The sequence below is a fragment of the Eutrigla gurnardus genome (assembly GCF_963514095.1).
Source record: "Eutrigla gurnardus genome assembly, chromosome: 15".
NCBI lineage: Eukaryota > Metazoa > Chordata > Actinopteri > Perciformes > Triglidae > Eutrigla > Eutrigla gurnardus.
Genome location: NC_139938.1, coordinates 4,207,078 through 4,221,643, shown reverse-complemented (window position 1 = coordinate 4,221,643; position 14,566 = coordinate 4,207,078). Strand labels below are relative to the sequence as shown.

Below are 14,566 nucleotides of genomic sequence, written 5' to 3'. Positions count from 1 at the left end.
GCACTATAAGGCCCGGCTGGCCTAATTTTATCCTGTATTGGATATCCCCTGTTTGGATTCTCTCTCTCTCTCTCTCTCTCTCTCTCTCTCTCTCTCATACACACACACACACACACACACACACACACACACACACACACACACACACACACACACACACACACATACACACACACTCATATTGGGAACTTGAGACATCAGCATGTACATGTCTCTCAGCAGTGGCGGACTTATGATTTCAAAGGGGTGTGTGTGTGTGTGTGTGTGTGTGTGTGTGTGTGTGTGTGTGTGTGTGTGTGTATGTTTTAATAAAATACAGCAAAGTGATGAAATCTAGCCATATATTGCATCACCCCATAGCAAAAAAAAGTGCAGACAAAACTTCTTACAACTTTACTGCTAAAACGTATAAGATAAGCAGTATAAGCAATACATAAATAAAAATGAATAGATTCACATTTCAACTTTCATACCTTTATTTATATCTCTGGCAAGACTGTCTCTATACTAAGACACTTCATGTTGGTTTTAAGACCCTCTGAGGTCGAAGCCATTTTTCTATTTTTGGCCTAGTCTCCTTTTGTGACAGTGCATATATAACTTCAACCCTTTAATGCACAGTCATGATTAAATGATGAAACTGGGCTCTCAGAATATATAGGCTAGTGAAGTCACATGAACATGAACTCAGAGTAGTAATTGAATAGCATGTTAGTAAGGAATTTCAAAGCACATTTTAAAGGCAGGGTCGACCCTGGACAGGTTACCAGTCTATCAGGCTGGACCGGGTCCCCATCCTGCAGGTCTTTGGACTGTGGGAACCCGGAGCGACCCGTAGAGAACCCACGCTGACACGGGAGAAACATAGTTAACATAGTCATAGTCATAGTATAGTATGTTTAAAAAAGTAACAAAAGGTAAAAGTATAGTATGTCAAAAAAGTAATAGTTTAGTAGATTGTAAAAAGTAAAAAATAATAAATTAATAATAATAAAAAAGACAAAGTATAGTATGTTAAGTATAGTATGTTATGTTTTATAAAAGGTAATCACATATCTCAGTAAAACTCATAAACTGGTATAGTATATTTTGTTGAAAAAGCCATTTTGTTAAAGCCACTGTATAATATGGTAAAAATATAATAGTATAGTATGTTGAAAAAGGCTATCGTATGTTTGAAAAGAATAGTCATGGTATAGTGTATCAAAAAAAGGACAACATGTTTAAAAGAAATCATAAAATGATCATAGTACAGTCGGTTGAAAAAAGTCATAAAAATGTATATTATGTCGAAAAAAGTCATAGTAATGTTTGTCAAAAAAAGTGAGATTAGAGTATTTCCAAAAATAGTCATATATAGTATGCGTAAGACATCAATAAAAAGTCATAGTAAAGTGTGTCCAAATAAAAAGTCAATAACAAATCATAGTATAGTATTTTGAAGAAAGATGTATTGTATTATCTGTTTTATATGCACAAAAGACAAGTTGACCTCTAAACAGAACAGGAGCATGACAGTTCCCCCTCCCAAGGGCCGGACCCAACAGCCCAGGATCGTCTGGGGGCCCAGGGTCAAAAGGTCATGGTATAGTATGTAAAAAAAAAGTCATAATATAGTATGCCAGATGGTCTGGATGCCCCAATTACAGCCAGTGAAATATTGGAGGTCATTAGGACTTTAAAAGTAGGCAAAGCACCAGGACCTGATGGTCTCACCGCTGAATTTTTCAAATGTTTTCCGGAGGAGGTCACTCCACTATTGCTGCAAATGTATAATGAAGCTTTTAGCCTGGGAACACTGCCCCCTACCTTGTGTCAGGCCCTGATAACCCTTATACTGAAAAAAGGCAAGGAACCTACTGACTGTAAAAGCTATCGGCCGATCTCTCTGATATCACTCGATGTCAAAATACTTTCTAAAATCCTTGCAAATCGCCTTAATAGAGTCATTTCCACCCTAATACACCCTGACCAAGTAGGATTTATTTGCAATAGATTCGCCTCTGACAATATTCGGCGTTTGATAAATGTAATGTGGACAGTCAGAAACAATAACTCACCAATAGCAGCTGTTTCCCTTGACGCAGAAAAAGCTTTCGATTGTGTGGAATGGCGCTATCTTTTTCAGATGCTGGAGACTTTGGGCTTTGGACAGACATTTCTGAAGTGGGTGAAACTATTATACAATGCACCTCAGGCTGCTGTTCAAACTAATGGGGTGGCCTCCTCTTATTTCAGACTCGGCCGTGGGACCCAGCAGGGTTCACCGCTTTCCCCTCTATTATTCTGCCTAGCAATAGAACCCCTAGCTGCGGCAATTCGTAAGGACCCTGATATTCCTGGTATTACGATTGGAGGCTATACACATAAACTTTTGCTTTATGCTGATGACACTCTAGTCTTCATCACAAACCCAGACAAATCTGTTCCCGCTCTACTCCGAATTATAAAGTCATTCTCCAGCTTTTCTGGCTATCGGGTGAATTGGACAAAGTCGGAGGCCCTCCCACTGACTTCATATTGCCCTAAATCGTTATTTCAAGCCGGCTCTTTCCAGTGGCCTCTCAAGGGAATTAAATATTTAGGAATACTTATTCCCAGACAACTTAGTGATATAGTGAAATGTAATTTGGACCCGCTTCTAGAAAAAATCAACACAGATATACAAAGGTGGTCTCCGCTTTATCTCTCTCTGTGGGGCAAGGTTAATATTATCAAGATGAACTGCGCTCCGGGCTGCACGGTGGTGTAGTGGGTAGCACTCTCGCCTCACAGCAAGAGGGTCCTGGGTTCGATTCCCGGGTCGGCCCGGGTTCCTTCTGTGTGGAGTTTGCATGTTCTCCCCGTGTAAGCGTGGGTTCTCTCCGGGTTCTCCGGCTTCCTCCCACAGTCCAAAGACATGCAGGATGGGGATAGGTTCATTGGTGACTCTAAATTGCCCGTAGGTGTGAATGTGAGCGTGAATGGTTGTTTGTCTCTACATGTCTCCCTGTGATAGACTGGCGTCCTGTCCAGGGTGTACCCTGCCTTCGCCCAATGACAGCTGGGATCGGCTCCAGCCCCCCCGTGACCCTAAATACAGGATAAGCGGTAGAAAATGGATGGATGGATGGAACTGCGCTCCCAAAATAAATTATATTCTTCAGTCTCTTCCCCTGGATATCCCTACCAAGTACTTTAAACAATTTGATGTACTTTGTAAAAAGTTTTTTTGGAATGGCAAAAAGCCTAGAATGAATCTGAGAAAACTACAAAAACCGATAGCAAAAGGTGGTTTGGGTCTCCCAAATATGCTGTTTTATTACTATGCCTTTAGCTTAAGACACCTGGCACATTGGGCGCTTCCCCCAGAAAGAGCTCCTCCATGGTACTCAATAGAACAGTCAATCTGCACATCGTTTCCCCCATTGTTGTTCTTGACTGCCAGAATGCCACCAAATGCTCGATCTCATCCCATCATAACACATTTACAGGAAATCTGGAGGAAGGTAGCCCGTATTATTAAAATAAACCCGTATTTAACTATGTCTTCTGGGATTTGGGACAATCCTAAACTCCTAATTGGCAAATCTTCAGTAATTTGGAAAGAGTGGGTGAATAAAGGGATTCTTACTCTGAGTCATTTATATGAAGGAGGCATACTTAAGTCCTTTGGCAACCTGGTTGAGCAGTTCGATCTGGCTAATAATCAATTTTGGAGGTACCTCCAATTAAGACATCTTCTGGTTAGCATCTTTGGCTCACCACAAGCCTCTCCCCAGGGCCTGGACCTTCTAAATTCAGTTTTACGAATTGCAGAGGCAGGGCATGGGGCTTCCCAATTTTATTCTATGCTTATAAACACTTCTGGCCATAATATCACCACAGCTCTAAAAGCAACGTGGGAAAAAGATTTGGGCATCTCTATTGAAGAACAGGACTGGGACAAAATTATTGGTATTACTAAACATGTCTCCAGAGATATCAGAATAAGACTAATACAGTTCAAAATTCTCCACCGATATTACTGGTACCCTAGCAGGTTATTTAGACTAGGGCTGAAAGACTCCTCTGATTGCTGGAGATGTAATGGGCTGTTAGGGGACCTAGTTCATGCACTGTGGTTATGCCCAAAGGTACAGGCTTTTTGGACCAGGATCCATAAGTATATCTCAGAAATAGCGGGGACAGACTACAAACTCTGTCCTGAACTCTACATACTAGGGAACCCTAAAGTTATCAATCACATGGTAAAACCTTTAGCTAACTGGGTCCAGACAAGCATCATGATTGGCAAACAGATAATAATGAGAAAGTGGAAAGATGCTGTAGGTCCATTATTCCAGGAATGGGTCTCAGAACTGGGTAAGGTCGCTGCATTTGAGAAAATATCATACAGTCTGTTGAATGAGGTAGAGAAGTACAATGAAAAATGGGGAAAGTTTCTGCAATTTCATTCATTACATGCAATCTAATGGACTAATTCCCAGACTCCTTTTCTACCCTGCTGTCGTTAAGTTATATTCCATCTATCTGTGTCAACCTCTGTCCCAACAAATTATCTGTACTTGTGACGTATGTGTGTATATATGTGATTGCACACACAGGTGTGTGTGTGTGTATGTATATATATTATTATTTTTTTTATCTATTTTTCTTTTAAACCTGTCACATTTTTGGTTTCACTATATAGGTAGGATGAAGGTGGTGAGGGCGCTTCAGAAGTAATCATACGGACATTATATTATGGACACTATTCTATTATTTAATGATCGTGATTCCTCATGTGACAATGGTACAGTGGACACTGGACATACTTCTATGCTGAAGTCTTACTTCAGATACACCAACACTGACTTGGGCCTCTTGTTTTGTTTTGTTGTTGTTGTTGCTGTTGCTGCTGGGTCATCTGGCAGCCTCTTCAATTTGCTTTATACTTGGAAGCCATTTTTTATTTGTATTGTATAACAAAAGAATAAAAAATATAAGTCTAAAAAAAAATAATAATAATATAGTATGCCGAAAAAGTTATAGCATACTATGTCAAAAAAATGTCATAGTTTATCCAAAATAGTCATATTATAGTATGTTGAAAATGATCATAAAATGTCATGGTATAATGTATCGGAAAAAAAACGTCAATGAATAATAAAAGTCACATTATTGTTATTTATTATATATTATTTTATGGATGAACAGATGAGTATTCAGTCTGCAATTGAAGATGTGTTGATTAATAATAATGACCTTTATTTATATAGCACTATTCTCAACAAAGTCACAAAGTGCTTTAAAAAAACAGCAAATCAAACTAAAAACAACAATAAAACAACAATAGAATTCAACTCAAACAATCTGCTCTCAGTAGGGAGAGTGTTCAACGGTCTGGGGAGTCTCACAACAGCAAGTGTGAAGTGAAACGATCTGATTCCAGCGCCCCTGTGTTGCTAACCAAGTTTGAGATTCAACACATTTTTTCCTCACTAATTTAGACAAGAAATCTTCAAACAAAGAAGTTAATTGCAACTTCCGGACAGCTCAGGGTGTTTTGTTTAATTGAAATGTGGCTGACACGACGCCTCTGAGTAGGTTCACACAGTAGAAGAAGACTTGGACGAAGAGAATGAAGAAACACATCCTCCGTTTTGGTCCAAAGACTCTCTACTTACCTGGGGAGAAAAGAAGAAGAGGTGTGAATTTACATCACATTCATATACATCTGCATCAAATACTAATACTACTACAAAAACTGCTACACTTAGTTTTACTTAGAGTAAAGTCATTTGCTAATATGATAGCCAATGTTAGCTGACATGGCCTAACCACTGTAGCCAGTCTCACTAATCCATAATACAACTTTTGAGTCTACTAACCAAATATTACTATTTTGGCAAGTTTAATGTGGCGACCTGCGGGTCTGAAAAGTGATGATGACGGCCAAGATGCTGGACTTGAATTTTCTTCTTATTCACCAGAAAAACTTTGTATAACTACACAGTTGTTGCTCGATTTAATTCTCACACTTATATTTCATCAAAGAACCTGATTAACTAATTTTAGACTGATCCAGCTTCATATGCCGATTGTACCTGGGGTGTACCACTCTGGTTCAGTGGCATATACCATTTGTACCGGCAGCATACCATTCATATACAGCCGCATACCACTCTGATTCAGTGTCATGAACTGTTCAGTACAGACCTACTAGTGGCTTAAAAGCCATTTCCTACAGAGATAGATATGATTGCCAGATGTCAGGGTGTTCGCTCCGAGATCTTTGCCTGAAATGACAATGTATGTATTGATAACCCCCAAAATAGTTTTACTGTGTATTCCAACATGGGAAGTGTGAGGTTCCTGTATTTGCCATGAGAAGGCACTATTGGACTACAGATATTTGGTAACTGGTCTTCTCATTCACAGCATAAACAGCAACTCAACCAAGAGGCTGAGATTGTTTATGCAAATACATGAACCAACATATAAGGTGTGCATGGATATGCCCACACAGTGCATGTACACCTCGACCTACCTCGCCTGTGGCATTTATTATTAAAATTAAACTGAATAGGGAAAATGTTAAACTGGTTGGTTGATTGGTTGGTTGGTTGGTTGGTTGGGGTTGGTTGGTTGGTTGGTTGGTTGGTTGGTTGGTTGGTTGGTTGGTTGATTGGTTGGTTGGTTGATTGGTTGGTTGGTTGATTGGTTGGCTGGTTGGTTGGTTGGTTGATTGGTTGGTTGGTTGGTTGACTGGTTGGTTGGGATTGGTTGGTTGGTTGGTTGGTTGGTTGGTTGGTTGGTTGGTTGGTTGGTTGATTGGTTGGTTGGTTGGTTGGTTGGTTGGTTGATTGGTTGGTTGGTTGGTTGGTTGGTTGATTGGTTGGTTGGGATTGGTTGGTTGGTTGGTTGGTTGGTTGGTTGGTTGGTTGGTTGGTTGATTGGTTGGTTGGTTGGTTGGTTGGTTGATTGGTTGAGGTTGGTTGGTTGGTTGGCTGGTTGGTTGGTTGGTTGATTGGTTGGTTGGTTGGTTGGTTGGTTGGTTGGTTGGTTGGTTGGTTGGTTGGTTGGTTGGTTGGTTGATTGGTTGAGGTTGGTTGGTTGGTTGGCTGGTTGGTTGGTTGGTTGGTTGATTGGTTGGTTGGTTGGTTGGTTGGTTGGTTGGTTGGTTGGTTGGCTGGTTGGTTGGTTGGTTGGTTGGTTGGTTGGTTGGTTGGTTGGTTGGTTGGTTGGTTGGTTGGCTGGTTGGTTGGTTGGTTGGTTGGTTGGTTGGTTGTGTTTTTCTTTTTATTAAATGTTTTTGTGTGTCTCTACATAGAAAACTTGTATTTTTTTAAGACATTATTTTACACCCATGATTTAAAACTACAGTGCAGTATCAATGCTACTTGTTACTCATTTTTCCTCCGGTGTGACATGAGTTGTGTGGATGAAGCAATAAATTGTAGAATTTTACTAATTAACTATTTTACTATAATTTACTAACAAACCAGTTTTTACACAAGTGGCTGCTACAACTGACACAATGGCTACAACATTACACATAAAAATGGCTGCCGCTCCGACCATCCTGCTACGTTGATTTGAATCCCATTCTACTCCTATTTTATTTCCACAATTGCCACAAAACTCTGTCATAAACATATCCAAGCTTAAAATTAGATGTAAGGACCATGAATGCTGTTTACTTGATCATTTACAAGGATTTTCGATAACAATGTTTCAGGTTCAGGCTTCATGTCCTAAATAAGATCAGTCACATAAAAATAAATGATAAAATAACACAAACGTGATCCACGTTCAGTACAAGCAAATACTTCATTATATTCAAGATATTGTAGATATAGAAACAGTCCAACCTGTTTTCACACATAATCAAAGAATTAATGCAGCTCTGGTTTCGGTTTTAACTGTTAGATGATCAGTGCATGCACTGTGCCCATGTTCAATGTATATTAGTTTAAAGGGTTTCTTCTGTGTGCACAATGAAAGTAAACATCTCCCCTGTGTCTCTTCTTTCCACCACACAATAACACCGTGTGCTAAACGGCTGAACGTCCTGTAATCCACAGCGGCGGCAGCCTATAATCCCAACCGATCACACGCTGAGATTACCAAACGTGGGAGAGGCAGAGCTGCAGATAGGAGGATGGTGAGAGAGAGGGTGAGCTCAAACATGACAGTGGCAATGCAAGCAGGGATTGGTGCATATAAATAGACAGCCAATCACAGCGGAGGCAGGGAGAATAACAAGGGGAGAGCTGGTGAAAGAGGGAAGAGCTATGAAAAAGTGAGAAAGAGGGTGAAATCACAGCAGCGAAGAGAGAACAAGGAGGAGAGGAAGGATGAGTGGAGGAGAGAGCACTGATCAGTGAGGTCTCCAGAGAGGAGAAGAAGGAGATGAGAAGGGAGAGGGGGGCGAGCCAGCACTGAGAACATCTATCTGCTCAGGCAGCCATGCTCTGAGCCCTGGAGCAGCAGGGCTACGCAGAAACTGCTCAGGCCCAGAACCAGGCCCAGCTCAGCCCTCCATCCCAGCCACAAACACCGAGGCAGGGATAGACGATTCCACTCACATCTGCTGTGCATGAGAGCTATGAGGACAGCCAGGAAGGGCAACGTGGAGATGCCGGCGTTTATGCGGCAGCTGGTGAAAGAGACGGAGAAGAGGGTCAGCTCGTTCTTCAAAGGGGGCCGAGGAGGAGCAGCTGAGGGGGAGCAGCCAGGGGATGGGGAGAGGGACGAGGTCATTCCCAGCCCCTACCTGGACCGGCCAGTCCTGGACAAGCTTACGGAGGAGGGCTGTGCCCGCTGGGGCCTCACCTACGCCCTGGGAAGCATGCAGGGCTGGAGGGCCAACATGGAGGACTTCCACAACTGTGTGCCACAGCTGGGTGGAGAGCTGGCCGACTGGAGCTTCTTCGCCGTGTTGGACGGTCATGCAGGCAGCACGGTGGCACAGTACTGCTCCCAGCACCTTCTGGGTCAGATCCTGGCCACAGGTGAAAAATATGCAACTGAAAATGTTTGAATGAGTATAAAAGATTTTTTTATCATTTTAGTGATGCTCACCTATGTTTAAGATATTTTGATTATGAAACTGTAAAAGCGAGGTCATTTTTAGTGTTATCATTTCTCATTGCATTCTGTAAATATCTCTGCTGTTCTCATCGTGTAATCATGATCATATCCTATTATAATGATGTGATTCATGGGATGCTGTTTGTGCAAACAGGTGGGATGGGACCAGAGGATGACCCTGACAGGGTGAAAGGAGCCATCATGGAGGGCTTTCTGCAGACAGACAAGCACCTGCACTCTGTGGCACGCCGAGAAGGCTGGGAGAGGGGCGGTACCACTGTGGTGGCTGCCCTCATCTCGCCATATTACATCTACTTCGCCAACTGCGGGGACTCCAGGGCCATGCTGTGTCGGTCTGGCCAGGTTTGCTTCTCGACGGAGGACCACAAACCCTACAGCCCTCTGGAGAAAGAGCGCATTGAGAGTGCAGGCGGCTCCGTGTCCATCCAACGGATCAACGGCTCCCTGGCAGTGTCCCGTGCTCTGGGGGACTTCAGCTACAAGGGAGCAGAGAACCGGACGCCCACCCAGCAGATGGTGTCACCAGAGCCGGAGGTGTGCGTGATAGAGCGCTCACCAGCCGACGAGTTCCTGGTGCTCGCCTGCGACGGCGTGTGGGACACCATCAGCAACGAGGAGCTGTGTGCCTTCATCCACAACAGGCTGCGCGTCTGCACTGACCTGAGGGATGTCTGCACCCAAGTCATTGACCTCTGTCTCTATAAGGTCAGAACCTGCTCCATAGAACCGTGTCGTCCTTTTTAATGCACTCCTACATGTTCAGTAGTTAAACTGGCAAATCCTTTATAAACAGGTTATAAACAGAAAACACAATTTTAGTGTAAAACGGTGTTACATCATTTTTAATGGGCAGTGGATTTTATATAATAAAATAAGCCCTTAATCCCTGTGACTGTGTTGACTTGGTTTGGCTGCCGGGGTCATTCCAGTATTTGAGAAAAAGGCTCAGCTTTTATGAAGGTAACTAAGGGACAGGGCTTCTATTTGATTAGAACATACACCCAATTAATCAAAATCGATCCTCTATATGGATTTCATGCAGGCATTCAAAAAACTCACTCGGTGCAACATTTCTTACATCTAATTTTTAAATTTAAAAACAATAATTTTTCTTGTGTATATAAATGGTCTGAAGACTTGTTGGTCTGTTTTCTACATACTGTATGCAAATGATCGAGTGGTTGCCGACGATGTATGATGAAACAAAAGAAATTGTATTTATTTATTTATTTATTATCTAAGACTGGTGACGTATGTGCCTCATCTCATCTCATCGTCTACCACTTATCTGGTGTCGGGCGACCTGAAATCTGTGCCATGCTACATTAAAATAGCAAACAGTTGCTTATTTACTTATCCAACAGATACGATAGAACATTATTATTCATTTAATTTGGAGTCAGATTTCTATCCACCCAAACAATGCATGTCCTCCAATATTCATTGTATTTTTAGCTCTGTTTTGTTCTCCACCAAGTCCTGAGAAACATCCAGTATCTTGCTCTGTGGCTAGATGTTGATTTGGTGCTGGACAGGCAGCATCCGGAAATTACACAAATGAGTGTGGTGAGAAAGAACCAAAACATCAAAGAGGCGTGTTGGAAAACAAAACAATTAGCTGGAGGACACTAAAATGCTTCTGTATAAGTGAGTTTAAGTGCAGCATCACGTGATGATTCTCTGTGGGTTTGTCACTATGAGCAACCACTTTCACATGTCATGTGATCTATTGTTAATATGAAAATATTGATTATAGCCACTTTAAAATGTGCATGCCCATATGGAAGTGAAGCAGAGTTTTAAAAACCGAATAAGCTGCTGTTCAGGGTATATAGTAGTGTGAGTGACCACCTTAAAATAGACTGTAGGAACAGAACAGGTTAGATGGGATTATTCTGGATTCAGGACTCATTTCCACCACACTCCCTCTGAGAGTGTCACACCATTGAAGGTTGATGTTCAAGAACATGGGCTTGCTCATACCGTCCATAAAACACTTCAGAGCAGTGGGAGTGAGTAATTATTATTTATTATATTATTATTTTCTTAAATGATAAACATGAGCCTGTTTGCACATGCTAACACCCAATGCCGCCCTCTGTTTGGCCTTCATGCCCATCATGTTACACCGTTATGTAACAGGGCTTCTGCTTGGGTGTGCACAATGACCTCAAAATGTCACAGCTTCTTTCACGCTCCATTTCCCTTTCCCTGCTCCACCACATCTGTGAGGTGACTTTGAGGTGAAAATAACTATCTCTAAAACTGTTCACCCAGTATGTATTAATGTTTCATACGCTGACATTTGTAAAGTCATCAGTACTCACCTCTGCTGACGCCGCTCTGCTCCACAGGGCAGCTTGGACAACATCAGCATCATCCTGCTGTGCTTTCCTGGCGCCCCCCAGCTGTCAGCAGAGGCATTACACCAGGAGGCCGAGCTGGAGGACCTGCTGGAGTCCAAAGTAGCAGGTGTGGGTGATAATAATACACAAGGGGCAACGTACTGTTCCTTGTTCAAGCACAGAGACTCTTCTGTACTTGCCCTGGTTTCTAACAATATATTCTAATACAAAAACAATCAATACGCTCCACTTAAACACGTTACAGTTCTATTGCATTCTGTATGTTTCCCATTAAAGGTTAGTGTACCAGAGCCTGAAATAGATTACTCCTCTCCACCATAGACCTCCATTGTAGCCCAAAAACACATGAGCCACACTGTTGCACTGGTTGATATTTTCCTTCATGACCAAAAACATGGGCACTTTAGTTTATTTTGAGTCAATCTCGCATAATATACTGTAGTGATGTGGCAAATACTCTCAAGAACATCAAATTTAGCATTAATCCACAGCTGAAAATAGTCCCCCCAACAAATGTAAAGTTTGAGTAACATTAGTGCCCAGATGTTTTGGCAGATCAATAAGCTTTTTAGTACATCTTCATCAAGCACCAACAGGCCTGAGGCTGAAATGATTAAGAGACGTACTTGATTTTGGACTTTTCATTGCTGAAACAAATATTGGATTTTCATAACAAAAGTGACAACAATATTAAAATTTAGAACAATTCCATGTATGTGTATATTCCATGTGTTGCATGTAAAATTTGAATCAGTTGTCAGAAACATCCAAATGAACTTGCTTGTGTGTTTTTGTTTTAATATCCAACAGAGATTTATGATGAGCTGTGTGTCGGAGGGGAGGAACCCGACCTCCTATCCGTCCTCACGGTCCTCGCATCCACTGCCATCCCCGGACTACCACCAGGTGGAGGCATACAGAGCAAGTAAGAAACACAAAATGTACTAATGTGCACAGTGTGCGTGTCCTCTGTATTGTGAAATCACAGCGTGTTACCTCTGTGTGTTGCAGAAGGAACTGCATTATTTCTGCTTACTATCAACAAAGAGAGATGCACAAGCATACACTGCCAAATGTGAGTACAAACTACACATCTGTCCAACATCTGTCCCGTTCGAAGACATGTTATCTCCTTCAACGTGCAGCATACTCACCATTATGTTCTCTATGACTTGTCTGTCCAGGGCCTGGGAGGCCCCTGAGAAGCCTGGCTGCTCTCCAAGGATCCATGGAGGGACTGTAATTCATGTCAATATTAAAACTGTTTTGTTCATTTGTGCACTTTGACAAAAAAGGGAGATGATGAACTGACAAGCACCATCTTGTCAAAACAAATACAATGCAAAAATAGATCTCATGAAGCCGAATACATTTTATATTTATACAAGGACATTTTGTAAAAGATTTACTCAGAGACATGATTCAGCAACAAACCTCTGCCTCATATTGTGAACAGAAGATACAGATGATCATTTCAAATGCTGTAAAACTGAATAACAACCAGCTGTGAAATTGTAAGTTTTCATTGGATAAAATAAGGAATGTTTGTAGATGATAGTTTAAGAATGAGGAAGGAACCTTGTGTTAGTGCTAGCCAAACGCATACCATATATCCCATATATCCATTTGCTTCAACAGGGAGTGCTACAGCGCTAGTTGGGCAGCTGATGGGAGTGCACAAATTGACCTTTTTCCCTCATGGCCGAACATGACAAGCAAATGAACACAACTTAAATCTCAAAAATACATTTCACACAAAATCTAAACTCTTTATTTTTTTTTATTTTAAACATGTAGAATACGATCCACTTGGCTGAAGTGAGACTATGTGTTATGTTATGTGTTACTTGTTAAAATAAATTGAAAGATTATTATGGAAAGAGCTATACAGCATGCTACAGTTTAATTAAAGAAATTACCAAGTAAAAGTATCCCATAATTGAACAAATACCCTAAAATCTTTATTTACTGACTGTTCGAAATCTATTTGACATGACTAAATTCTACGCCTATATATATATATATTTATTTTATTTTTTTCAATTCTTAGCCATATTTCTTAACATTTACTTCAATACAATGTATGTGAAATGTGTTTCTTCCATCAGTTTGATGATATGTACTGTGCTGCCTTATTCATCTTTTATATCGTAAAGATCAAACAAACAGCATCAGATCAAGTTTCAGGATGGGTCATTTTATCCGAATGATATACTGCATTGTTTGATCATTTCAGTGAGTCATTTTCTGTGTATAGACATTACATGTTAAGAATCATTACTGTTATAAACCTAAATAAAAAATATTGAATTGACGACTTGCAGTATTTGTACCCACACTCACTCACTAAACCATGTTCTCATTGTTTTCAGATTAACAATGAAAACAATTCATCAAGCGGGACCTATTGAGGAAAGTGGACTATTTTGTCTCAAAGTAGGACGCTTTTTCTCCTCACACTCATCATCCCAAGCACGGATGAAAACCTGTCGAGGATACAGAACAACACATAATGCATTAAACTGTTTTCTTGCATAGTAAAGGATCTCCTCCAGCTCGCTGAGGAGAGGCTGAATCCTCTGTTGATGTGATCTGCTGCTATCTGTGTAGCACTTATTGACATAAGGACGTCCTCTACAGGCCACGTTTGATTAGATGTGCTCGATTGAAATCCCTGGATTTCAGCCCTCTTTCATGATTACTATGAATTTTAATGACATGCCTTATGACTTGTGAGCAATCGACTAATTAAAATGTCTCTTCACCGGTGTTCCTGGGCTCCTGCCGTGTGTTTCAGAAGCTCCTTTTAAGAGCAAATCACAATTCAAATACCTAATATATGCAGCTAGTTCTCTAAGACTGTAGATATTGTGTTTACTGACTACCACCTCATGTACGACCATATTACTCAGGAGCTCTGGGGACATGTTTAGCACTCTTAAATCAGCAGTCCCCTTTAAGTGCTCCTTCACTGCTTTCTTTCATCTGATTGCCTTTGAATGAGCTAATCACTTCAAGACATCAGACCCCTCCTCACAGCGATGTTGAATTCTTTAAACCGCATTCAGTCTTTTTGCTCTCTTTTCTACACAGAGTAAAATTGTCTCAATTATTTGAGGTCC

The 14,566-nt window shown here is 41.2% G+C and overlaps 1 protein-coding gene across 1 annotated transcript; it reads left to right on the top strand.

Annotated features, from left to right (window-relative positions):
- Window positions 1-8,223: 8,223 nt before the first annotated feature.
- Window positions 8,224-13,752, top strand: ppm1nb (protein phosphatase, Mg2+/Mn2+ dependent, 1Nb (putative)). The gene is made up of 6 exons (XM_084028904.1): window positions 8,224-8,978; window positions 9,212-9,783; window positions 11,433-11,550; window positions 12,255-12,369; window positions 12,456-12,519; window positions 12,629-13,752. The coding sequence occupies exons 1-6, from the start codon at window positions 8,564-8,566 to the stop codon at window positions 12,644-12,646; spliced, it is 1,302 nt and encodes a 433-aa protein (XP_083885030.1). The 5' UTR covers window positions 8,224-8,563; the 3' UTR covers window positions 12,647-13,752.
- The last annotated feature ends 814 nt before the right edge of the window (window positions 13,753-14,566 follow it).